At 47.8% G+C, this 19,128-nt stretch overlaps 1 protein-coding gene across 1 annotated transcript in view; it reads left to right on the plus strand.

The window, feature by feature from the left end:
• LOC137563181 (probable ATP-dependent RNA helicase DDX60) overlaps positions 1–19,128 on the plus strand; it is a 231,692-nt gene that overhangs the window by 68,018 nt on the left and 144,546 nt on the right. The window contains exons 13-14 of the mRNA XM_068275363.1: positions 804–1,056; positions 4,739–4,899. Coding sequence (XP_068131464.1) covers positions 804–1,056; positions 4,739–4,899 — 414 coding nt within the window. The remainder of the gene's footprint in view (positions 1–803; positions 1,057–4,738; positions 4,900–19,128) is intronic.

A 19,128-nucleotide genomic window follows, 5' to 3' on the forward strand; every position in this document is an offset into this window, starting at 1 on the left:
GAACTGTAGGATGAGGATTTAGAGCTTGATTCACTAAAGGGTTCTAACACAGTTAACACGCCTAAAAGCTTTGCACATGCAAACTAGGGTGCTAAGTAGTTTGCACGGACAAAGTTGTTACTGATCGCACGCTATTTGGTGCACCTGAAACGTCGCACTGGTGCGTGTGAAATGTCGCACCGTCCGCATGCAAAGTACACTTATCATGCTTTTTTGCACGAGGACGGTGCAATGTTTTTTGCGCACTGGTGCGCCATTTTGCGCGCACCGCTAAACTTTGCGCGTGTAAACTTTTGTGCGCATATCAGTGCGTGCAAAGGCACTTTGCACGTGCTAAGGGGCTTTTCACTGGTGTGCTAACACTTAGCACCCTTTAGTGAATCAAGCCCTGAGGGAAGAGAGGAGGATGTAGCAGAATTCAAGGGAAAAAATAACAAGGGCATCAAGACTTTCGAGTTCTTACACAGCAAATCCTAGATGACTGTAAACTGGCAAATAATTCTATTGTAAAAGTTGTAAAAGTGTCTGTTAGTTTTGGGGTCTTTTGGTTACTCAACAAAATAAGTGATTTGCTTGGATTCTAGCACATTCAATTTTTAGACTTTATATTAAAAAGTTTCCATGAGAAAAATGGTTAATTAAGAATGCATCTTAAGTCTGTGAGCAAGAATTAAGGAAGGCAATATGTAAACCCCAGGTCTCTTCTGGGCACTTGAACTTTAGCTGCTTTATGGTTTATGGATGTGAACTTTTGAGCTCGGATATTCCTAACCTATACAATAAGTATACCTGTTTGCTTCTAGATGAAGAAAAAAGATCAAATAATTCAAGAAAATTTGAAGAAAATCAGGATGGAGGAGGAGAAGAAGGAAATTGAAAAGTGGAGAATCAAAGCTTCAATTCTTGCTAAAGAATTTGAGCGTGATGTTTTCCATGGGATAAGACAGGCAGAACAATTTTTCAATTCAGTGCAAACTAAATCTATAAAATTTAAGGCACAGTTTCAAGCTCTAGAAACCTGTTTTTCAGTGTGGGCTAGTCACTGTAAAGCTACTGGTGAGTATTTAGTGTAAACCAACCAGTATCAAAATTTCAGTTTTGCATTGATCGTGATAAATCCACAAGATTAGAACATTTTTTACTAGATTTTTTTGTTTTAATTTGTATTCTTGAAAATTATTTAATGCTAAACAAGTGGCATAAACTTTAAGTATCAGAGGTCATTATGAGGAAAAACGTGTCTGACTAGTCCACAAAAATTTCCTCAAATACAAGCATCAATTTTTGCGACTTGCATTGAAGTTAATGGTACTGACTTCACATTTTCTGGGTATTTTAGGGAGAATACTGGGAACAAGTAAAAAAACATACAAAAAAATTCCATGTACCCTGAGCTATACCAGCCCACATGCTCAATGATTTGGGAGGCTCTGGAAGAGAAAGGAAATAAAGCAATTCCATGGAAAAGGGTCTCACCCCACCTCTGGTGCCCAGGAGAAGTTGGGGTAACTACCCCCATGTCTGTGGGTGTAGGCCCCTGGGGGGCAGCTTATGGTAGAAATTGGGAGACACCATTAGGATCAAGAGGTCTGCCTTCCAACGTGAAAGGGGTATAAAGGCACTGATGTGCCCCTTACCGAATCCCACAAATCGTTAAAGCTGAAATAAAGACATTAGGAATATATTTTATCATTCTAAATTAACTATAAATACATACCTTTTAATTAATTATCCTATGCGAACATACTCTAAACCTTGATTGAAGAGCCACCGCCCTCTCCAAGAGCATGTCACATCTGTCACACTGATGCTGCCAAAATCCCCCCTTTACATATATGGACAGTGACATCATCAATATGGCTGCCCGGGTTTCCCCTGTCCACAAAGACCATGCTAGAGCTAGCATTAATTATCTTTAATAGGGGTCCACCCCCCATTAAAAATGCTGATTTTTTTTTAAACCCTAGCCCCTGGGGATCCATGACAGTCATATATGGGCTTAGGCTGCCAGAATCCTCCCTGTGAAGGAAGAATAAAATATTTTTATTATAGTAGAACTTGGGTGAGATTGGAGGGGATGATCTCCGGCGAGCCGCATTTGTGTCCTGGGTACCAAAAGAGGTCAAATGGGCCACATTGTCTACTCCCAGTCCATTATTAACACCATCATTGAGTATCTTCTCGAAATTAATTGAACAATGGAACCACAACGAAGGGATTTTCCCAATGATGACTCTTGCGTCTGACCCCGATTTTGGTCCGGCCAGGGATAGAACTTGGAATACTAACAATAAAATAGATACAGATGTGAGATTTATTCATATCATCGGTAGTAAGAAATTAAATATTACATCAATACTGGACAGGAATGACTTGTCTGTCTTTTGCAAAGCACAATTATCCAACTTCTGGAGAATGTATACAAAATAAAAGAGAAGCAATAAGACACAATATAAATTTATACGAACAATGGTTTTTGTTAAAACAAAGACATTCTAATGCATTATCTAAGGTCTACAATCTATTAGATGAGCTCTCGCACAGGGCACTCCCAGCATATGTGACCAAGTGGGAAAAAGAGAACAACATAATATGGGATAGAGAACTATGGGATAAGGTCTTTCGTTCAATATGGATTACATCAGATACACATACTCAGTTAACTCAATATAAGTTAGTAGCTAGATGGTATTTGTCACCTGCACGTATGGCGAGAAATGGCCTAATAGTAAGTGATTTATGCTGGAAGTGTAATAACAAATGTGGTACCCTGGTGCATATGATGTGGGAATGCCCTGAGGTGAGAAGATTTTGGAGAGAGATAGAGATCTTTCTTAGTGATAAAACCTAATGGATTTGGGGGAAGCTCTATTTGGTTTATTGGATGTGAGGCTGGGATTGGGTCAGATGCGGGAGTCACTGGTAACTCTAGGAACATCTGTTGCAAGGAGACTTATTATAAAACTATGGAAAAAAACAGGAGGTTCCATCCCTTCAAGATTGGATAGATAAAATGTCAATAACCTTGGAGGAAGAAACAGAAGAGGAAAAAACAGGAGAAATGGAGGAAACGATACAATCCACCCCAAAAACAGGGAAAGACACAAAGACGTTATGGTTGAGCTGGATTTAATCCATCTTAGCGATTAAAAGTGACTAGACCTGGAATGAATGAATAGATGGAAGGGAAATTGTATGGCATGGATGATTAGATTGAATGGGAATTGTATGGTATGGATGAATAGTTTGAATAAAAGTGTATAAGTGACTAAAGGGAAGGGGGGAGGGGGAGAGGGAGAAGCCAAGTATTAAGATTGGTAGTTTTAGTTTTTGAAAAAGATTAGGTGGAAAGCCCACTGTTGCAGGGGTGCAGAATATGATAGAGGTGAGTATGGGTAAAGGAGAGACGTATTCCCTGTGGAGTAGGATTTGAAGTGGAAGGTTACCTTCCTGGACTGCTGTCATGGTGGTGAGCGGTGGGGTCTGGCGGGATTTGCGGATTCTGGGGCGACTTGATTCCCAGCGAAGGATTCTCAGCAGAGGTTTATTATTTTTAATGGAACAATTTGGTAAATAAATAGTGTAGCGCCCATCTCCTAATTTGCTTTTCTTTCTCGATAAGCAGTATAGTTACCGTTGATGGAATATCATTGGGAATAGAGAAGGCTATGGGAGGTCCCACATAGGGTATAGACAGGCACTTTCCAGGGGCTGTCGTTTCGGTCGACCTTGGGCTGCACGTGTGGGGTGATGACAGGGGAGGTTAGCATATAGTTGATCCCTTCTTGGAGGGGGCGCTCCTAGTTGTATACGTTTATACGGTCATGTATAACTGTTGCATTGAATATATAATATATAAATGGAGTTAGCGCAAACTATGATGCAAACCACTCCCAACCTCGGGAAGGCACTGATGAAGCCAAACTAACAGTTGGGACTTGGCTATCAAAGCTGCTGAATGTTTGCGGAAAAAAAATATATTTTACTTGTTTTTATTAAAACTGTAACTCTTTGTGAAAATGGGTAAAGTCTACATTAGTACCCCTAACCCATTTCACCTGGGAGGTCTCCTTTTACTATAAACAATAAGCCACCAGCCCGGCCTACATGGCCACCTTTCTCTTTCAGAGCTCCCCATATCATGGACATCACGGGCTCTTTGGCTTAGGGCATGAATGCCCATGCAGTCCAGGCTCAGAATTCTGACTATACTAGTCTGAATGGGTGACAAGACACGACACTTACGTCAGAGCAAGCGGGGATGCGGGCCACAGCGGAGGGAAGCGACAATTGCCGGGGGAACGGCAGGAAGGTGAGTGAATCCTCTTCTTTCCCCTCTACTGCCACATCAGTAACAGGGATCACTACGATCCGCCGGCAATCGTAGTGATCACGTGATCAGCAGCCATACGCGATGGCTGCTGATCACTGAGGGGAGATGTCAGCTGTAATATGACAGCTTAATCTCCCCTCTCGAGTACCCACAATCGCGGCGGGATGCTTCATTTTCGCAGACGTTGAATCTACGTCCAGTCAGAGTGGCAGCACCACCTGCTGGACGTAGATTCAAACTTCATCTGCCCCCAAAAGGTTAATTCTGACACTATTAATTCTGACATCCAACATTTAGCTGGAACTCAGGCTTCTGTAATGTAATGCAGTGATGTTCAGAGCACTCGGTGAATTCAGTCAGTGTGCAGTACTGTTCTTTTTATATTTTGTTTTTGTTTTCTTACAGCTACTAAAGGAGCAAGAGATATGAGAGTTGTTGTGGAAATCATGAAGCTTTTACAGACAATTGTTAATGATCACCAGGATGTGTCACAGATAAATAAGTTAATTCCTTTTCTTAATTCTTTGGGATTTGAAAATTTAACCCACTCTATGCAGCAACTAAAGGTAATCCTTTATCATCTTACTGGCTAGTGTTCTACATTTGTTTAACCACTTCCTGACCGCCCCCAGCCGATGGGCGGCGGCAAAGACCGGGCCCAAACGACCGCAATAAGCCCATCGGCGGGGGCAGCTGCGGGTGTTGCTATGCGGTGATCGCGTCATTCGTGACGCGATCAGCCGCCGGGGACTGGCTCCGCCCCCCATTCGCTGTAACCCGCCGGCCGTTCGGAAGCGCCGGCGGGTTACTAGCACCCGGATCGCCGCATGAACTTGGTATAATAGGCTTTGTAATGTATACAAAGCCTATTATACTGGCTGCCTCCTGCCCTGGTGGTCCCAGTGTCCGAGGGATCACCAGGGCAGGCTGCAGCTACCCTAGTCTGCACCCAAGCACACTGTTTCCCCCCTCCCCTGCCCCCTGATCGCCCACAGCACCCCTCAGACCCCCCCCCCCCCTGCCCACCCCCCAGACCACTGTTTGCACCCAGTCACCCCCCTAATCACCCATCAATCACTCCCTGTCACTATCTGTCAACGCTATTTTTTTTTTTTAGTCCCTAATCTGCCCCCTACTCCCTCCTGATCACCCCCCCACCCCTCAGATTCTCCCCAGACCCCCCCCCCCGTGTACTGTATGCATCTATCCCCCCTGATCACCTGTCAATCACCCGTCAATCACCCCCTGTCACTGCCACCCATCAATCAGCCCTTAACCTGCCCCTTGTGGGCAATCTGATCACCCACCCACACCAATAGATCGCCCGCAGATCCGACATCAGATCACCTCCCAAGTGCAGTGTTTACATCTCTTCTCTCCTCTAAACACCCACTAATTACCCATCAATCACCCATCAATCACCCCCTATCACCACCTGTCACTGTTACCCATCAGATTAGACCCTAATCTGCCCCTTGCGGGCACCCAATCACCCGCCCACACGCTCAGATTGCCCTCAGACCCCCCCTTATCAATTCGCCAGTGCAATATTTACATCTGTTATTCCCTGTAATAACCCACTGATCACCTGTCAATCACCTATCAATCACCCATCAATCACCGCCTGTCACTGCCACCCATCAATCACCCCCTGTCACTGCCACCCATCAATCAGCCCCTAACCTGCCCCTTGCGGGCAATCTGATCACCCACCCACACCAATAGATCGCTCGCAGATCCGACATCAGATCACCTCCCAAGTGCAGTGTTTACATCTCTTCTCTCCTCTAAACACCCACTAATTACCCATCAATCACCCCCTATCACCACCTGTCACTGTTACCCATCAGATTAGACGCACCCAATCACCCGCTCACACCTCAGAACACCCTCAGACCCCAGCCCTGATCACCCCGCTAGTGCATTGTTTGCATCTATTTCCCCCCTCTAATCACACATTAAGACACCCATCAATCACCTCCTGTCACCCCCTAGCACACCTACCCATCAGATCAGGCCCTAATTTGCCCCGTGTGGGCTCCTGATCACTTGGCCAAACCCTCAGATCCCCCTCAGACCCCCTTCCGATCACCTCCCCAGTGCATTGATTGCATCTATTTTTCCCTCTAACCGCCCCCTGAGACACCCATCAATCACCTCCTGTCACCCCCCTAGCACTCCTATCCATCAGATCAGGCCCAATACATCCTGTCATCTAAGAGGCCACCCTGCTTATGACCGGTTCCACAAAATTTGCCCCCTCATAGACCACCTGTCATCAAAATTTGCAGATGCTTATACCCCTGAACAGTCATTTTGAGAAATTTGGTTTCCAGACTACTCACAGTTTTGGGCCCGTAAAATGCCAGGGCAGTATAGGAACCCCACAAGTGACCCCATTTTAGAAAGAAGACACCCCAAGGTATTCTGTTAGGTGTATGATGAGTTCATAGAAGATTTTATTTTTTGTCAAAAGTTAGCGGAAATTGGATTTTTATTGTTTTTTTCACAAAGTATCATTTTTCACTAACTTGTGACAAAAAATAAAATCTTCTATGAACTCACCATACCCCTAACGGAATACCTTGGGGTGTCTTCTTTCTAAAATGGGGTCACTTGTGGGGTTCCTATACTGCCCTGGCATTTTAGGGGCCCTAAACCGTGAGGAGTAGTCTAGAAAACAAATGCCTCAAAATGACCTGTGAATAGGACGTTGGGCCCCTTAGCGCACCTAGGCTGCAAAAAAGTGTCACACATGTGGTATCGCCATACTCAGGAGAAGTAGTATAATGTGTTTTGTGGTGTATTTTTACACATACCCATGCTGGGTGGGAGAAATCTCTCTGTAAATGGACAATTGTGTGTAAAAAAAATCAAAAATGTGTCATTTACAGAGATATTTCTCCCACCCAGCATGGTTATATGTAAAAAACACCACAAAACACATTATACTACTTCTTCTGAGTACGGGGATACCACATGTGTGACACTTTTTTGCAGCCTAACTGTGCTAAGGGGCCCAAAGTCCAATGAGTACCTTTAGGATTTCACAGGTCATTTTAAGACATTTGGGTTCAAGACTACTTCTCACGGTTTAGGGCCCCTAAAATGCCAGGGCAGTATAGGAACCCCACAAGTAACCCCATTTTAGAAAGAAGACACCCCAAGGTATTCTGTTAGGTGTATGATGAGTTCATAGAAGATTTTATTTTTTGTCACAAGTTAGTGGAAATTGATATGTATTGTTTTTTTTCACAAAGTGTCATTTTCCGCTAACTTGTGACAAAAAAAAATCTTCTATGAACTCACCATACTCCTAACAGAATACCTTGGGGTGTCTTCTTTCTAAAATGGGGTCACTTGTGGGGTTCCTATACTGCCCTGGCATTTTAGGGGCCCTAAACCGTGAGCAGTAGTCTAGAATCCAAATGCCTCAAAATGACCTGTGAATAGGACGTTGTGCCCCTTAGCGCACCTAGGTTGCAAAAAAGTGGCACACATGTGGTATCGCCGTACTCATAAGAAGTAGTATATTGTGTTTTGGGGTGTATTTTTACACATACCCATGCTGGGTGGGAGAAATCTCTCTGTAAATGGACAATTGTGTGTAAAAAAAATCAAACAATTGTCATTTACAGAGATATTTCTCCCACCCAGCATGGGTATGTGTAAAAATACACCCCAAAACACATTATACTACTTCTCCTGAGTACGGCAATACCACATGTGTGGCACTTTTTTGCAGCCTAACTGCGCTAAGGGGCCCAAAGTCCAATGAGCATCTTTAGGCTTTACAGGGGTGCTTACAATCAGGCACCCCCAAAATGCCAGGACAGTGAACACACCCCACAAATGACCCCATTTTGGAAAGTAGACACTTCAAGGTATTCAGAGAGGAGCATAGTGAGTCCGTGGCAGATTTCATTTTTTTTTTTGTCGCAAGTTAGAAAAAATGGAAACTTTTTTTTTTTTGTCACAAAGTGTCATTTTCCGCTAACTTGTGGCAAAAAATAAAATCTTCTATGAACTCACCATGCCTCTCACTGAATACTTTGGGATGTCTTCTTTCCAAAATGGGGTCATTTGGGGGGTATTTGTACTATCCTGGAATTTTAGCCCCTCATGAAACCTGACAGGTGCGCAGAAAAGTCAGAGATGCTTGAAAATGGGAAAATTCACTTTTGGCACCATAGTTTGTAAACGCTAAAACTTTTACCCAATCCAATAAATATACACTGAATGGTTTTTTTTAATCAAAGACATGTAGCAGAATAACTTTCACGCTCAAATGTATAGGAAATTTTACTTTATTTGAAAAATGTCAGCACAGCAAGTTAAAAAAGTCATTTTTTTGACAAAATTCATGTCTTTTTTGATGAATATAATAAAAAGTAAAACTCGCAGCAGCAATCAAATAGCACCAAAAGAAAGCTGTATTAGTGACAAGAAAAGGAGGTAAAATTCCTTTAGGTGGTAGGTTGTATGACCGAGCAATAAACCGTGAAAGCTGCAGTGGTCTGAATGGAGAAAAAGGCTCTGGTCCTTGAGGGGCGAAAAGACTGTGGTCCTCAAGTGGTTAATGTCAATTTGCCTTTAATTTGGTCTCCCAGCTATACTATTGAATGGCAAACTGAAATCAAACTGATGTCGAAAACCCATGCATTAGTTGTACCTTCCAATTTCATGAATACTTGTACCATGTGTCACAGTCTCAACTGGGGTATCATCTGTGTGTTGCAGCTGACCTGCAGTCAGACAGTATTGAACTCTTTGCATGCGTGCTGCTGCTGCATAGTATTGCCTGCATTTGTAATGAGCGCCCTATCCTTCTGCAATCATCCTGCAATGTTCAATCAGTGTAGCACAGGATTGATTAATTACCGTTCAGCTGTGTTGGAATTTGCATGTCTGTTATCATTGGTGGATGTCCACATAAAAGCCCCTTTCTGATTGATCACCTTGCCTGTGATAGTGATCAGCTTGTACCATAGCTGCATTGCTGGTTCCTTCTTGTCTTGTTTATTGTGATGATTACCAGAAGCTCAGAGCTCTTGTCTGTATACCAGAGGCGTATCTAGAGGGGTGCAGGCATGGCTCATGCCATAGGCGCCACAGCACCATGGGCGCCATGACTGCCCCTGTGCTGTGCCCCCATGCCTACTCCAGTGCCTTCCTCATCTCTCAGACCACAGATCAATTTTAGTCAGTTATCTGTGGAACATGACTACTTAACTTATGTATGTAGTGTGCACTTAGCTTAGTGTTAGAAAAGAGAATAAAGAGGGAACAAGAAGAGATATTTCCAAAAAAGTAACTTCAGCAATATCCTGCACCCAAAAACACAAGCAACCATAGCATGTATGCGAGAAGGGGTGCAGTTCTTACAAGGAAAGGGGCGCTGACCTGGGATGAGGGGGCTCAATTTCAGTGTTTGCCATAGGCTCCATGTTACCCAGATATGCCCCTGCTGTCTACTCCTGCTGTGATCTGAGTTGACTTCTCCACAAGTGCAATCGCACTATTGCCAGATATTACTCAGTATTGCCTGTCTTGATCTATTGGGTTCTGGTAGTATCTCTGTTGTCCCTCCATCAGTCTCTATACCTTACGCACTTAAATCTGAAGCTAAAAAAGGGAAGGCACTAGGTCCTAGAGAGCATTCCCATTCCACTCACAGTTTCTTTGTTTCATCAATGTCACCACCAATTGAATCCCCCACTGTGGGAGTCTTTGGGAGCCTGAGTGCTCCCAAAGATGTACTCCGCATGTGTGAGTGCGTGAGAGAACACCCTCACTCAGACACAGTATAGCGATGTCCGTCTTTGGGAGCACTCGGGGGGGGGGGGGGGGGGGGGAGGGGGGATTTGGGGGCGGTGCTGGAACAAGGGTACCAGGAGAGGAACGGGAAGGAACAGGAAGGATCTATTTCACACAGAGCCATCATTCTCCTTAGGTAAGTATCTGATTTATTATTTTTTAATCACTGATGTGTTGCTTTAAAGGCCTGGGTATAATCAAGTGCTGGGACAACACACTTGTCATTCCTTGGCTGAGCGGGGATGCGCTACACAAGAGATTAGGGCATAGAGACTGAACCTAAGGCAGGGAATCTGACAGTTCTTACCCCATGCTTGTGAACTGAGTAGGTAGGGACCTTGCATGATATTAGTATTTTGCGTAGTAATATAAATGGACTAACCTTTTCCTAAGAACTACAGAGGCAGGCACGTGCACAGGGGGGTGCTCTTTTAAAATCTTCAAAAAAGGCCCCACTCGCGATGCAAAATATGCTCCGCCCCCGACCGCGATAAGCCCTGCCCACCTGCGGGAAGCTCTGCCCCCGCCTGGGACACTTTCAAGTGAAGAGGCCCAGACAGGAATCCTAGTGTGGCATACTGACCTCTCCCTCCACCTAGGACCCAAACTGACCTCTACCTCCCCCAGCACGCATAGTGACCTCTCCCTCCACCTAGTACCCAGTGACCACTTCCTCCCCTAGCACTCACAGTGACCTCTCCCTCCACCTAGGACCCATACATGACCTCTTCCTACCCAGTACCCACAGTGACATCTCCCTTCACCTAGCACCCACAGTGACCTCTTCCTCCTCCTAGCACCCACAGTGACCTCTCTCTTACCTAGCACCCACAGTGACCTCTCCCTCGACCTAGCACCCACAGTGACCTCTCCCTCCACCTGGGACCCACAGTGACCTCTCCTTCCCCCAGCACCCACAGTGACCTCTCCCTCCACCTAGCATCCACAGTGACCTCTCCCTCCACTTAGCACCCAGTGACCTCTCCCTCCACCTGGGACCCATAGTGACCTCTCCCTCCCCAGCACCCACAGTGACCTCTCCCTCCCCCAGCACCCACAGTGACCTCTCCCTCCCCCAGCACCCACAGTGACCTCTCCCTCCACCTAGCATCCACAGTGACCTCTCCCTCCACCTGGCACCCAGTGACCTCTCCCTCCACCTGGGACCCATAGTGAAATCTCCCTCCCCAGCACCCACAGTGACCTCTCCCTCCCCCAGCACCCACAGTGACCTCTCCCTCCCCCAGCACCCACAGTGACCTCTCCCTCCACCTAGCACCCAGTGACCTCTCCCTCCACCTGGGACCCATAGTGACCTCTCCCTCCCCAGCACCCACAGTGACCTCTTCAATATTCACCTAGGTGCTCCTTCAGTGTTGCTAACCTGGATGGGGTAGCTTGCCGGTGCACCAGCAGGTTCACCACTCCTGCCACAGTAATCCATCAACAATGAGGACAAGGCACTCCACGGGCTTCAAACTTGCGTTTGTTTATTTAGAGCTTTGACACATACATGTTACGGGTCACCTGACCCTTCCTCAAGTGTACCACCCACAACACCAACTTCCCCTTTTAAAGGACCACCCACAGGAAGTCACACCCAAGTGAACTATTACATCAGCAAAGGATAATAATCTATATACAATTTCATAATTCCTATACAGGGCACTACTATACCGTCTACCCTGTAATGATTAGTGGATTGGTCATCAAATTTCCCGCAGCAATTGTAAACACACCGAATTATTCTTTCCTAGAAAAAAATCACAAAAAATATTTGTAACTTACATGCTCATTAAGGCCCCTTGGGCTCACACAATCCAATCTCCTTATCCACTCCACTTCTCTACGTAGCAGTACCTTTTCTCTGCCACCCCCTCTGCGTAGAGGGGGGACAGAATCTAACACCATCCATCTTAACTGAGAAGCCGAATGTCCAGCCTGAACAAAATGTCGGCCTACAGGGACATTCTGCTTCTCAATCCCCTTCTCCAAATTTTTGCGGACATCAGCAATACTTCTCTTGTGCTCTTGAATGCGCCCTTTCACGTTTCGGGTTGTTTCCCCCACGTATACCAATCCGCAAGGACATTTTAATGCATAAACCGCAAACATTGTATCACAATTGTAACTTCCTTTTACAGGTACTCTCTGTCCAGAGTGGGGATGAGCCAGATATTCACCCCGTATGATGCCAGAACAACAATTACAAGAATAACATGGATGGGTACCCTTGCGACCCTCCAACACTGGTGATTTATCAACCACCCGTTTGCACACCTGATTGGCAATAGTCCTGCCTCTTCTGTATGCAAACAAGGGATATTCTTTAAACAATTTTCCACATTCAGCATCCCTCCGTAGAATAGGCCAAAATGCACATACTATCCCTCTTATTCTCCTGGACAAATGTCCATAATGGAGTACAAAGGGGATCCTGCCCTTGCCTCGTTTCCTTTTCCCTTTTGGTCTCAGCAAAGACTCACAATCAATTTTCAAAACTTCCTCACTCACCCTGACCAAGCTGGAGTGTTCAAACCCCTTTGCTACAAAACTATAGATTAAACGGCCTGCAGCTTCATGGTACTCAGTATCAGTGGATAAAATTCGACGGGCTCTCAAAAATTGGCCTCTTCTTTAATCTTTCATCGTGGAAACTGTCCATCCGCAATAAATTATTCCTCTCCGTCAGTTTCCTAAACAATTTTGTGGAGAAACGTCCCTCTTTCTTGGATATTGTCACATCCAAATAATCAATGCTCACAGTGACCTCTCCCTCCCCCAGCACCCACAGTGACCTCTCCCTCCCCCAGCACCCACAGTGACCTCTCCCTCCACCTAGCACCCACAGTGACTTCTCCCTCCCCCAGCACCCACAGTGACCTCTCCCTCTACCTAGCACCCACAGTGACCTCTCCCTCGCCTAGCACCCACAGTGACCTCTCCCTCCCCCAGCACCCACAGTGACCTCTCCCTCCACCTAGCACCCACAGTGACCTCTCTCTCCCCCAGAACCCACAGTGACCTCTCCCTCCACCTAGCACCCACAGTGATCTCTCTATCCCCCAGCACCCACAGTGACCTCTCCCTCCCCAGCTCTAGCAGTGATCCTGCCTACCCCAGCACCCACACTGACCTATCCGTCCCCCAGCATCAACAGTTGTTAATGTGTTTTTAATAGAGTGGGGCCGAACCTCCGATTTTCGGTTCGCGAACCGGGTTCGCGAACTTCTGCGGAAGGTTCGGTTCGCGTAAAAGTTCGCGAACCGCAATAGACTTCAATGGGGATGCGAACTTTGAAAAAAAAAAAATTATGCTGGCCACAAAAGTGATGGAAAAGATGTTTCAAGGGGTCTAACACCTGGACCCCCAGGTGGAGGAGTGGGATACATGCCAAAAGTCCCCGGGAAAAATCTGGATTTGACGCAAAGCAGCGTTTTAAGGGCAGAAATCACATTGAATGCTAAATGACAGGCCTAAAGTGCTTTAAAACATCTTGCATGTGTATACATCAATCAGGTAGTGTAATTAAGGTACTGCTTCACACTGACACACCAAACTCACCGTGTAATGCACCGCAAACAGCTGTTTGTGTAGTGACGGCCGTGCTGGACTGGTGCGCACCATGGCGAGAGTGCAGGTTTTGGTGGCTTTACAGCCCATATGGTCGCCTGGCTGATGTAGGTGAATGACAGAACAGTGACTGTCCAGCTGATCAAATTTGGTCTGACCACAATGAGGCAACGACCTTATTATCGTGGGTGTGCCCCCCGAGACACTCATCTAGGCGCCGGTCATTGCTTCATTGTGATACGCAAGCCCCTTCACCACGGCAAGGTAATGATCACGAAGGGGAATGGGCGCATGTACATGCCTTTTCTTTTGTTGTTGCAGCTGCCCGCAGTGCAGCCAGAAAAATTAGGCAGTCATGTACACGCACCAGAAAAATTATTACAGCGGCCGCTGCTAGCAGCGGCCTAAAAAATTCAGCAATCTGCCTGGAGTCCCGGACCCTGTTGGTGGTGGCGGAGAAGGTAGTCAAGCGGCCTGCAGGCAGACATGCTGTGTGGAGGGACTGGGAGCGACTTAGTCTTCTTGGGGCAGGCCAGGCAGCCAGTCACACGGCGTGCAGGCAGAGATGCTGTGTGTGCGGGGACTGACTTAGTCTTGGGGCGGGCAGCAGCCCTCCGGGATCCATGCCTCATTCATTTTGATAAAGGTGAGGTACTTAACAGTTTTGTGACTTAGGCGACTTCTCTTCTCAGTGACAATGCCTCCAGCTGCGCTGAAGGTCCTTTCTGACAGGACGCTTGCGGCAGGGCAGGAGAGAAGTTGGATGGCAAATTGGGACAGCTCTGGCCACAGGTCAAGCCTGCACACCCAGTAGTTCAAGGGTTCCTCATCGCTGTTCACAGCAGTGTCTACATCCACACTTAAGGCCAGGTAGTCGGCTACCTGCCGTTCCAGGCGTTGGTGGAGGGTGAATCCGGAAGGGCTACGGCGAGGCGTTGGACTAAAGAACGTCCGCATGTCCGACATCACCATGAGATCGCTGGAGCGTCCTGTCTTTGACTGCGTGGACACGGGAGGAGGATTAGTGGCAGTGGTACCTTGCTGGCGTTGTGCTGTCACATCACCCTTAAAGACATTGTAAAGCATAGTTGACAGCTTGTTCTGCATGTGCTGCATCCTTTCCACCTTCAGGTGAGTTGGTAACAGGTCCGCCACTTTGTGCCTGTACCGAGGGTCTAGTAGTGTGGCCACCCAGTACAGCTCATTCCCCTTGAGGTTTTTTATACGGGGGTCCCTCAACAGGCAGGACAGCATAAAAGACGACATCTGCACAAAGTCGGATCCAGATGTACCATGCATCTCCTCTTGCTCTTCCTCAGTGACGTCACATAAGTCAACCTCCTCCCCCCAGCCGCGAACAATACCACGGGAAGGTTGAGCAGCACAAGCCCCCTGCGACGCCTGCTGCGGTTGTTCTCCTGCCGCCGTCCCCTCCTCCTCCTCCCCCAAAGAAACACCTTGCTCATCATCCTCTGAGTCTGACTTGTCTTCTGCACACGACTTCTCTTCTTCCTCCTCCTCCCCCCTCTGTGCTGTCGCAGGTGTTGAGGAAACAGCTGGGTCTGATGAAAATTGGTCCCATGCCTGTTCCTGCCGTAACTGTTCCTGGTCACGCTCATTCGCAGCTTCATCCGCCACTTTACGCACAGCACGCTCCAAGAAGTAAGCGTAGTGAATCAAGTCGCTGATGGTGTCTTCACTGCGGTCACCTCCTCAAACGGCCGCATGAGCCTGCATGCATTTCTCATCAGTGTCCAGTTGTCGGGCCAGAACATCCCCATCTTAGCAGACTGTTTCATTCTACTGTAGTTGTAGAGGTACTGGGTGACGGCTTTCTTCTGTTCTAGCAGGCGGGAGAACATGAGCAGGGTCGAATTCCAGCGAGTCGGGCTATCGCAAATCAGGCGTCTCACCGGCAAGTTGTTTTTCCGCTGAATTTCCGCAAAGCGTGCCATGGCTGTGTAAGACCGCCTCAAATGCCCACAGAACTTCCTGGCCTGCTTCAGGACATCCGCTAAGCCAGGGTACTTTGACACAAATCTTTGAACAACTAGATTCATGACATGTGCCATGCAGGGTATGTGTGTCAGCTTCCCCATATGCAAAGCGGCAAGCAGATTGCTGCCGTTGTCGCACACCACGTTGTCTATCTCCAGGTGGTGCGGGGTCAGCCACTCATCCACCTGTTTCTTAAGAGCAGACAGGAGAGCTGCTCCAGTGTGACTCTCTGCTTTGAGGCAAGACATGTCTAAGATGGCGTGACTCCGTCGTACCTGGCATGCAGCATAGGCCCTGCGGAGCTGGGGCTGTGTAGCTGGAGAGGAGAACTGCCACTCAGCCAAGGAGGAGGAGGACAGCGAAGAGCATGTAGCAGGAGGAGAGGAGGTGGCAGGAGGCCTGCCTGCAAGCCGTGGAGGTGTCACAATTTGGTCCGCTGCGCCCTGCTTGCCATCGTTCACCAGGTTGACCCAATGGGCTGTGTACATAATGTAGCGGTCCTGCCCGTGCTTGGCAGACCAGGCATCCGTGGTCAGGTGTACCCTTGACCCAACGCTCTTCGCAAGAGATGACACCACTTGCCTCTCAACTTCACGGTGCAGTTGGGGTATGGCCTTTCTAGAAAAATAAGTGCAGCCTGGCATCTTCCACTGCGGTGTCCCGATGGCCACAAATTTACGGAAGGCCTCAGAGTTCACCAGCTGGTATGGTAACAGCTGGCGAGCTAACAGTTCCGCCACGCCAGCTGTCAGACGCCGGGCAAGGGGGTGACTGGCCAAAATTGGCTTCTTACGCTCAAACATTTCCTTCACGGACACCTGACTGCTGCTGTGGGCAGAGGAGCAGGAAGCGCTCAAGGGCAGAGGCGGAGTGGAGGAGGGTGCCTGTGAAGGTGCAAGGGAGAAAGCGGCAGACGCAGATGATGCACCTGAAGGAGGAAGAGGAGAAGGAGGGTGACTTTTCTTTTGTGTGCTGCTGCTGCTTTTGCTCTGGTGGCCATCCCATTGCTGTTTGTGCCTTTTCTCCAGGTGCCTTCGTAAGGCACTTGTCCCTACGTGAGTGTTGGCCTTTCCACGGCTCAATTTTTGTTGGCAGAGCGAACAGATGGCTTTGCTCCGATCTGAGGCACACACATTAAAAAATTTCCACACCGCTGAGCCACCCTGGGATTTGGGCACTATGGGGGCCTCAGCAGCTGATGCTGAAGGGCAAGTTGGCTGGCTGTACATAGGTGGCGATACATGGTGCCGGACACTGCCACCAGCTGTTTCTGACGAAGAGCTGCCCCAGCTTCTTTCAGCAACTTCTCTCCTCCTACTACTCTCTGACTCCCCCTCTGAACTGTCCCCCTCTTCATCTCCTCTATTGGGAACATACAGAGGATCCGTATCATCGTCATCATCGTAATCATCCTGCCCAGCTTCGCTTGCCTCAGAAAAATCCAAACATGCACCATCAGTAGGTCCTTCATCCTCCTTACACGTTACATCCATAGTGTTGCTGCGTAACTCAGACATATGAGCTGGTGAAAATTCATCTGGCTGTAACAACAATGGCTGTGCATCAGTGATTTCACCACTAAATAATTCTTGCGAAGTGTCAAATGCAGCGGAAGTGGTGCTAGTAGTAGCGCTGGTGGCTGAGCAAGATGAGGTGTTCTGTGTCGCTAAATACTCAACCACGTCCTGACAATCTTGGGAGGTGATGGGACATGCCTTCTTCCGAGCACTGTACTGTGGGCCAGGTCCACACGAAATTACATTTACACGACCTCGCACAGACCTGCCGGGTGGCCTTCCTCTGGCTCTGGCACTACCTCTTCCTCTACCTGTTTTGTCCATATCGGGTATGCACGGAGTGGTATATCACACTGCGTGCACTCACGTAGGTAGGTGGGTTCACTTAACTGCACAGGTATGCGCACTGATGCGGTGGGTTCACTGAACAGAACAGGTATGCAGTGGCGGGTTCACTGAACAGAACAGGTATGCAGTGGCGGGTTCACTGAACAGGTATGCAGTGGCGGGTTCACTGAACACAACAGGTATGCAGTGGCGGGTTCACAGAACAGGTATGCAGTGGCGGGTTCACTGAACAGGTATACAGTGGCGGGTTCACTGAACACAACAGGTATGCAGTGGCGGGTTCACAGAACAGGTATGCAGTGGCGGGTTCACTGAATAGTACAGGTATACAGTGGCAGGTTCACTGAACAGAACAGGTATGCAGTGGCGGGTTCACTGAACAGAACAGGTATACAGTGGCGGGTTCACTGAACACAACAGGTATGCAGTGGCGGGTTAACTGAACAGGTATACAGTGGCGGGTTCACTGAACAGAACAGGTATACAGTGGCAGGTTCACTGAACAGAACAGGTATGCAGTGGCGGGTTCACTGAACAGAACAGGTATATAATGGCAGGTTCACTGAACAGGTATACAGTGGCGGGTTCACTGAACAGAACAGGTATGCAGTGGCAGGTTCACTGAACAGGTATACAGTGGCGGGTTCACTGAACAGAACAGGTATACAGTGGCAGGTTCACTGAACAGAACAGGTATGCAGTGGCGGGTTCACTGAACAGAACAGGTATACAGTGGCAGGTTCACTGAACAGAACAGGTATACAGTGGCGGGTTCACTGAACAGAACAGGTATACAGTGGCGGGTTCACTGAACACAACAGGTATGCAGTGGCGGGTTAACTGAACAGGTATACAGTGGCGGGTTCACTGAACAGAACAGGTATACAGTGGCAGGTTCACTGAACAGAACAGGTATGCAGTGGCGGGTTCACTGAACAGAACAGGTATACAGTGGCAGGTTCACTGAACAGAACAGGTATACAGTGGCAGGTTCACTGAACAGGTATACAGTGGCGGGTTCACTGAACAGAACAGGTATGCAGTGGCAGGTTCACTGAACAGGTATACAGTGGCGGGTACACTGAACAGAACAGGTATACAGTGGCAGGTTCACTGAACAGAACAGGTATGCAGTGGCGGGTTCACTGAACAGAACAGGTATACAGTGGCGGGTTCACTGAACAGAACAGGTATGCAGTGGCAGGTTCACTGAACAGGTATACAGTGGCGGGTTCACTGAACAGAACAGGTATACAGTGGCAGGTTCACTGAACAGAACAGGTATGCAGTGGCAGGTTCACTGAACAGGTATGCAGTGGCGGGTTCACTGAACAGGTATGCAGTGGTGGGTTCACTGAACAGGTATGCAGTGGTGGGTTCACAGAACAGGTATGCAGTGGCAGGTTCACTGAACAGGTATGCAGTGGTGGGTTCACTGAACAGGTATGCAGTGGTGGGTTCACTGAACAGGTATGCAGTGGTGGGTTCACAGTACAGGTATGCAGTGGTGGGTTCACAGTACAGGTATGCAGTGGTGGGTTC

Source organism: Hyperolius riggenbachi, chromosome 1 (genome assembly GCF_040937935.1).
Source record: "Hyperolius riggenbachi isolate aHypRig1 chromosome 1, aHypRig1.pri, whole genome shotgun sequence".
In the NCBI taxonomy this organism is placed as follows: domain Eukaryota; kingdom Metazoa; phylum Chordata; class Amphibia; order Anura; family Hyperoliidae; genus Hyperolius; species Hyperolius riggenbachi.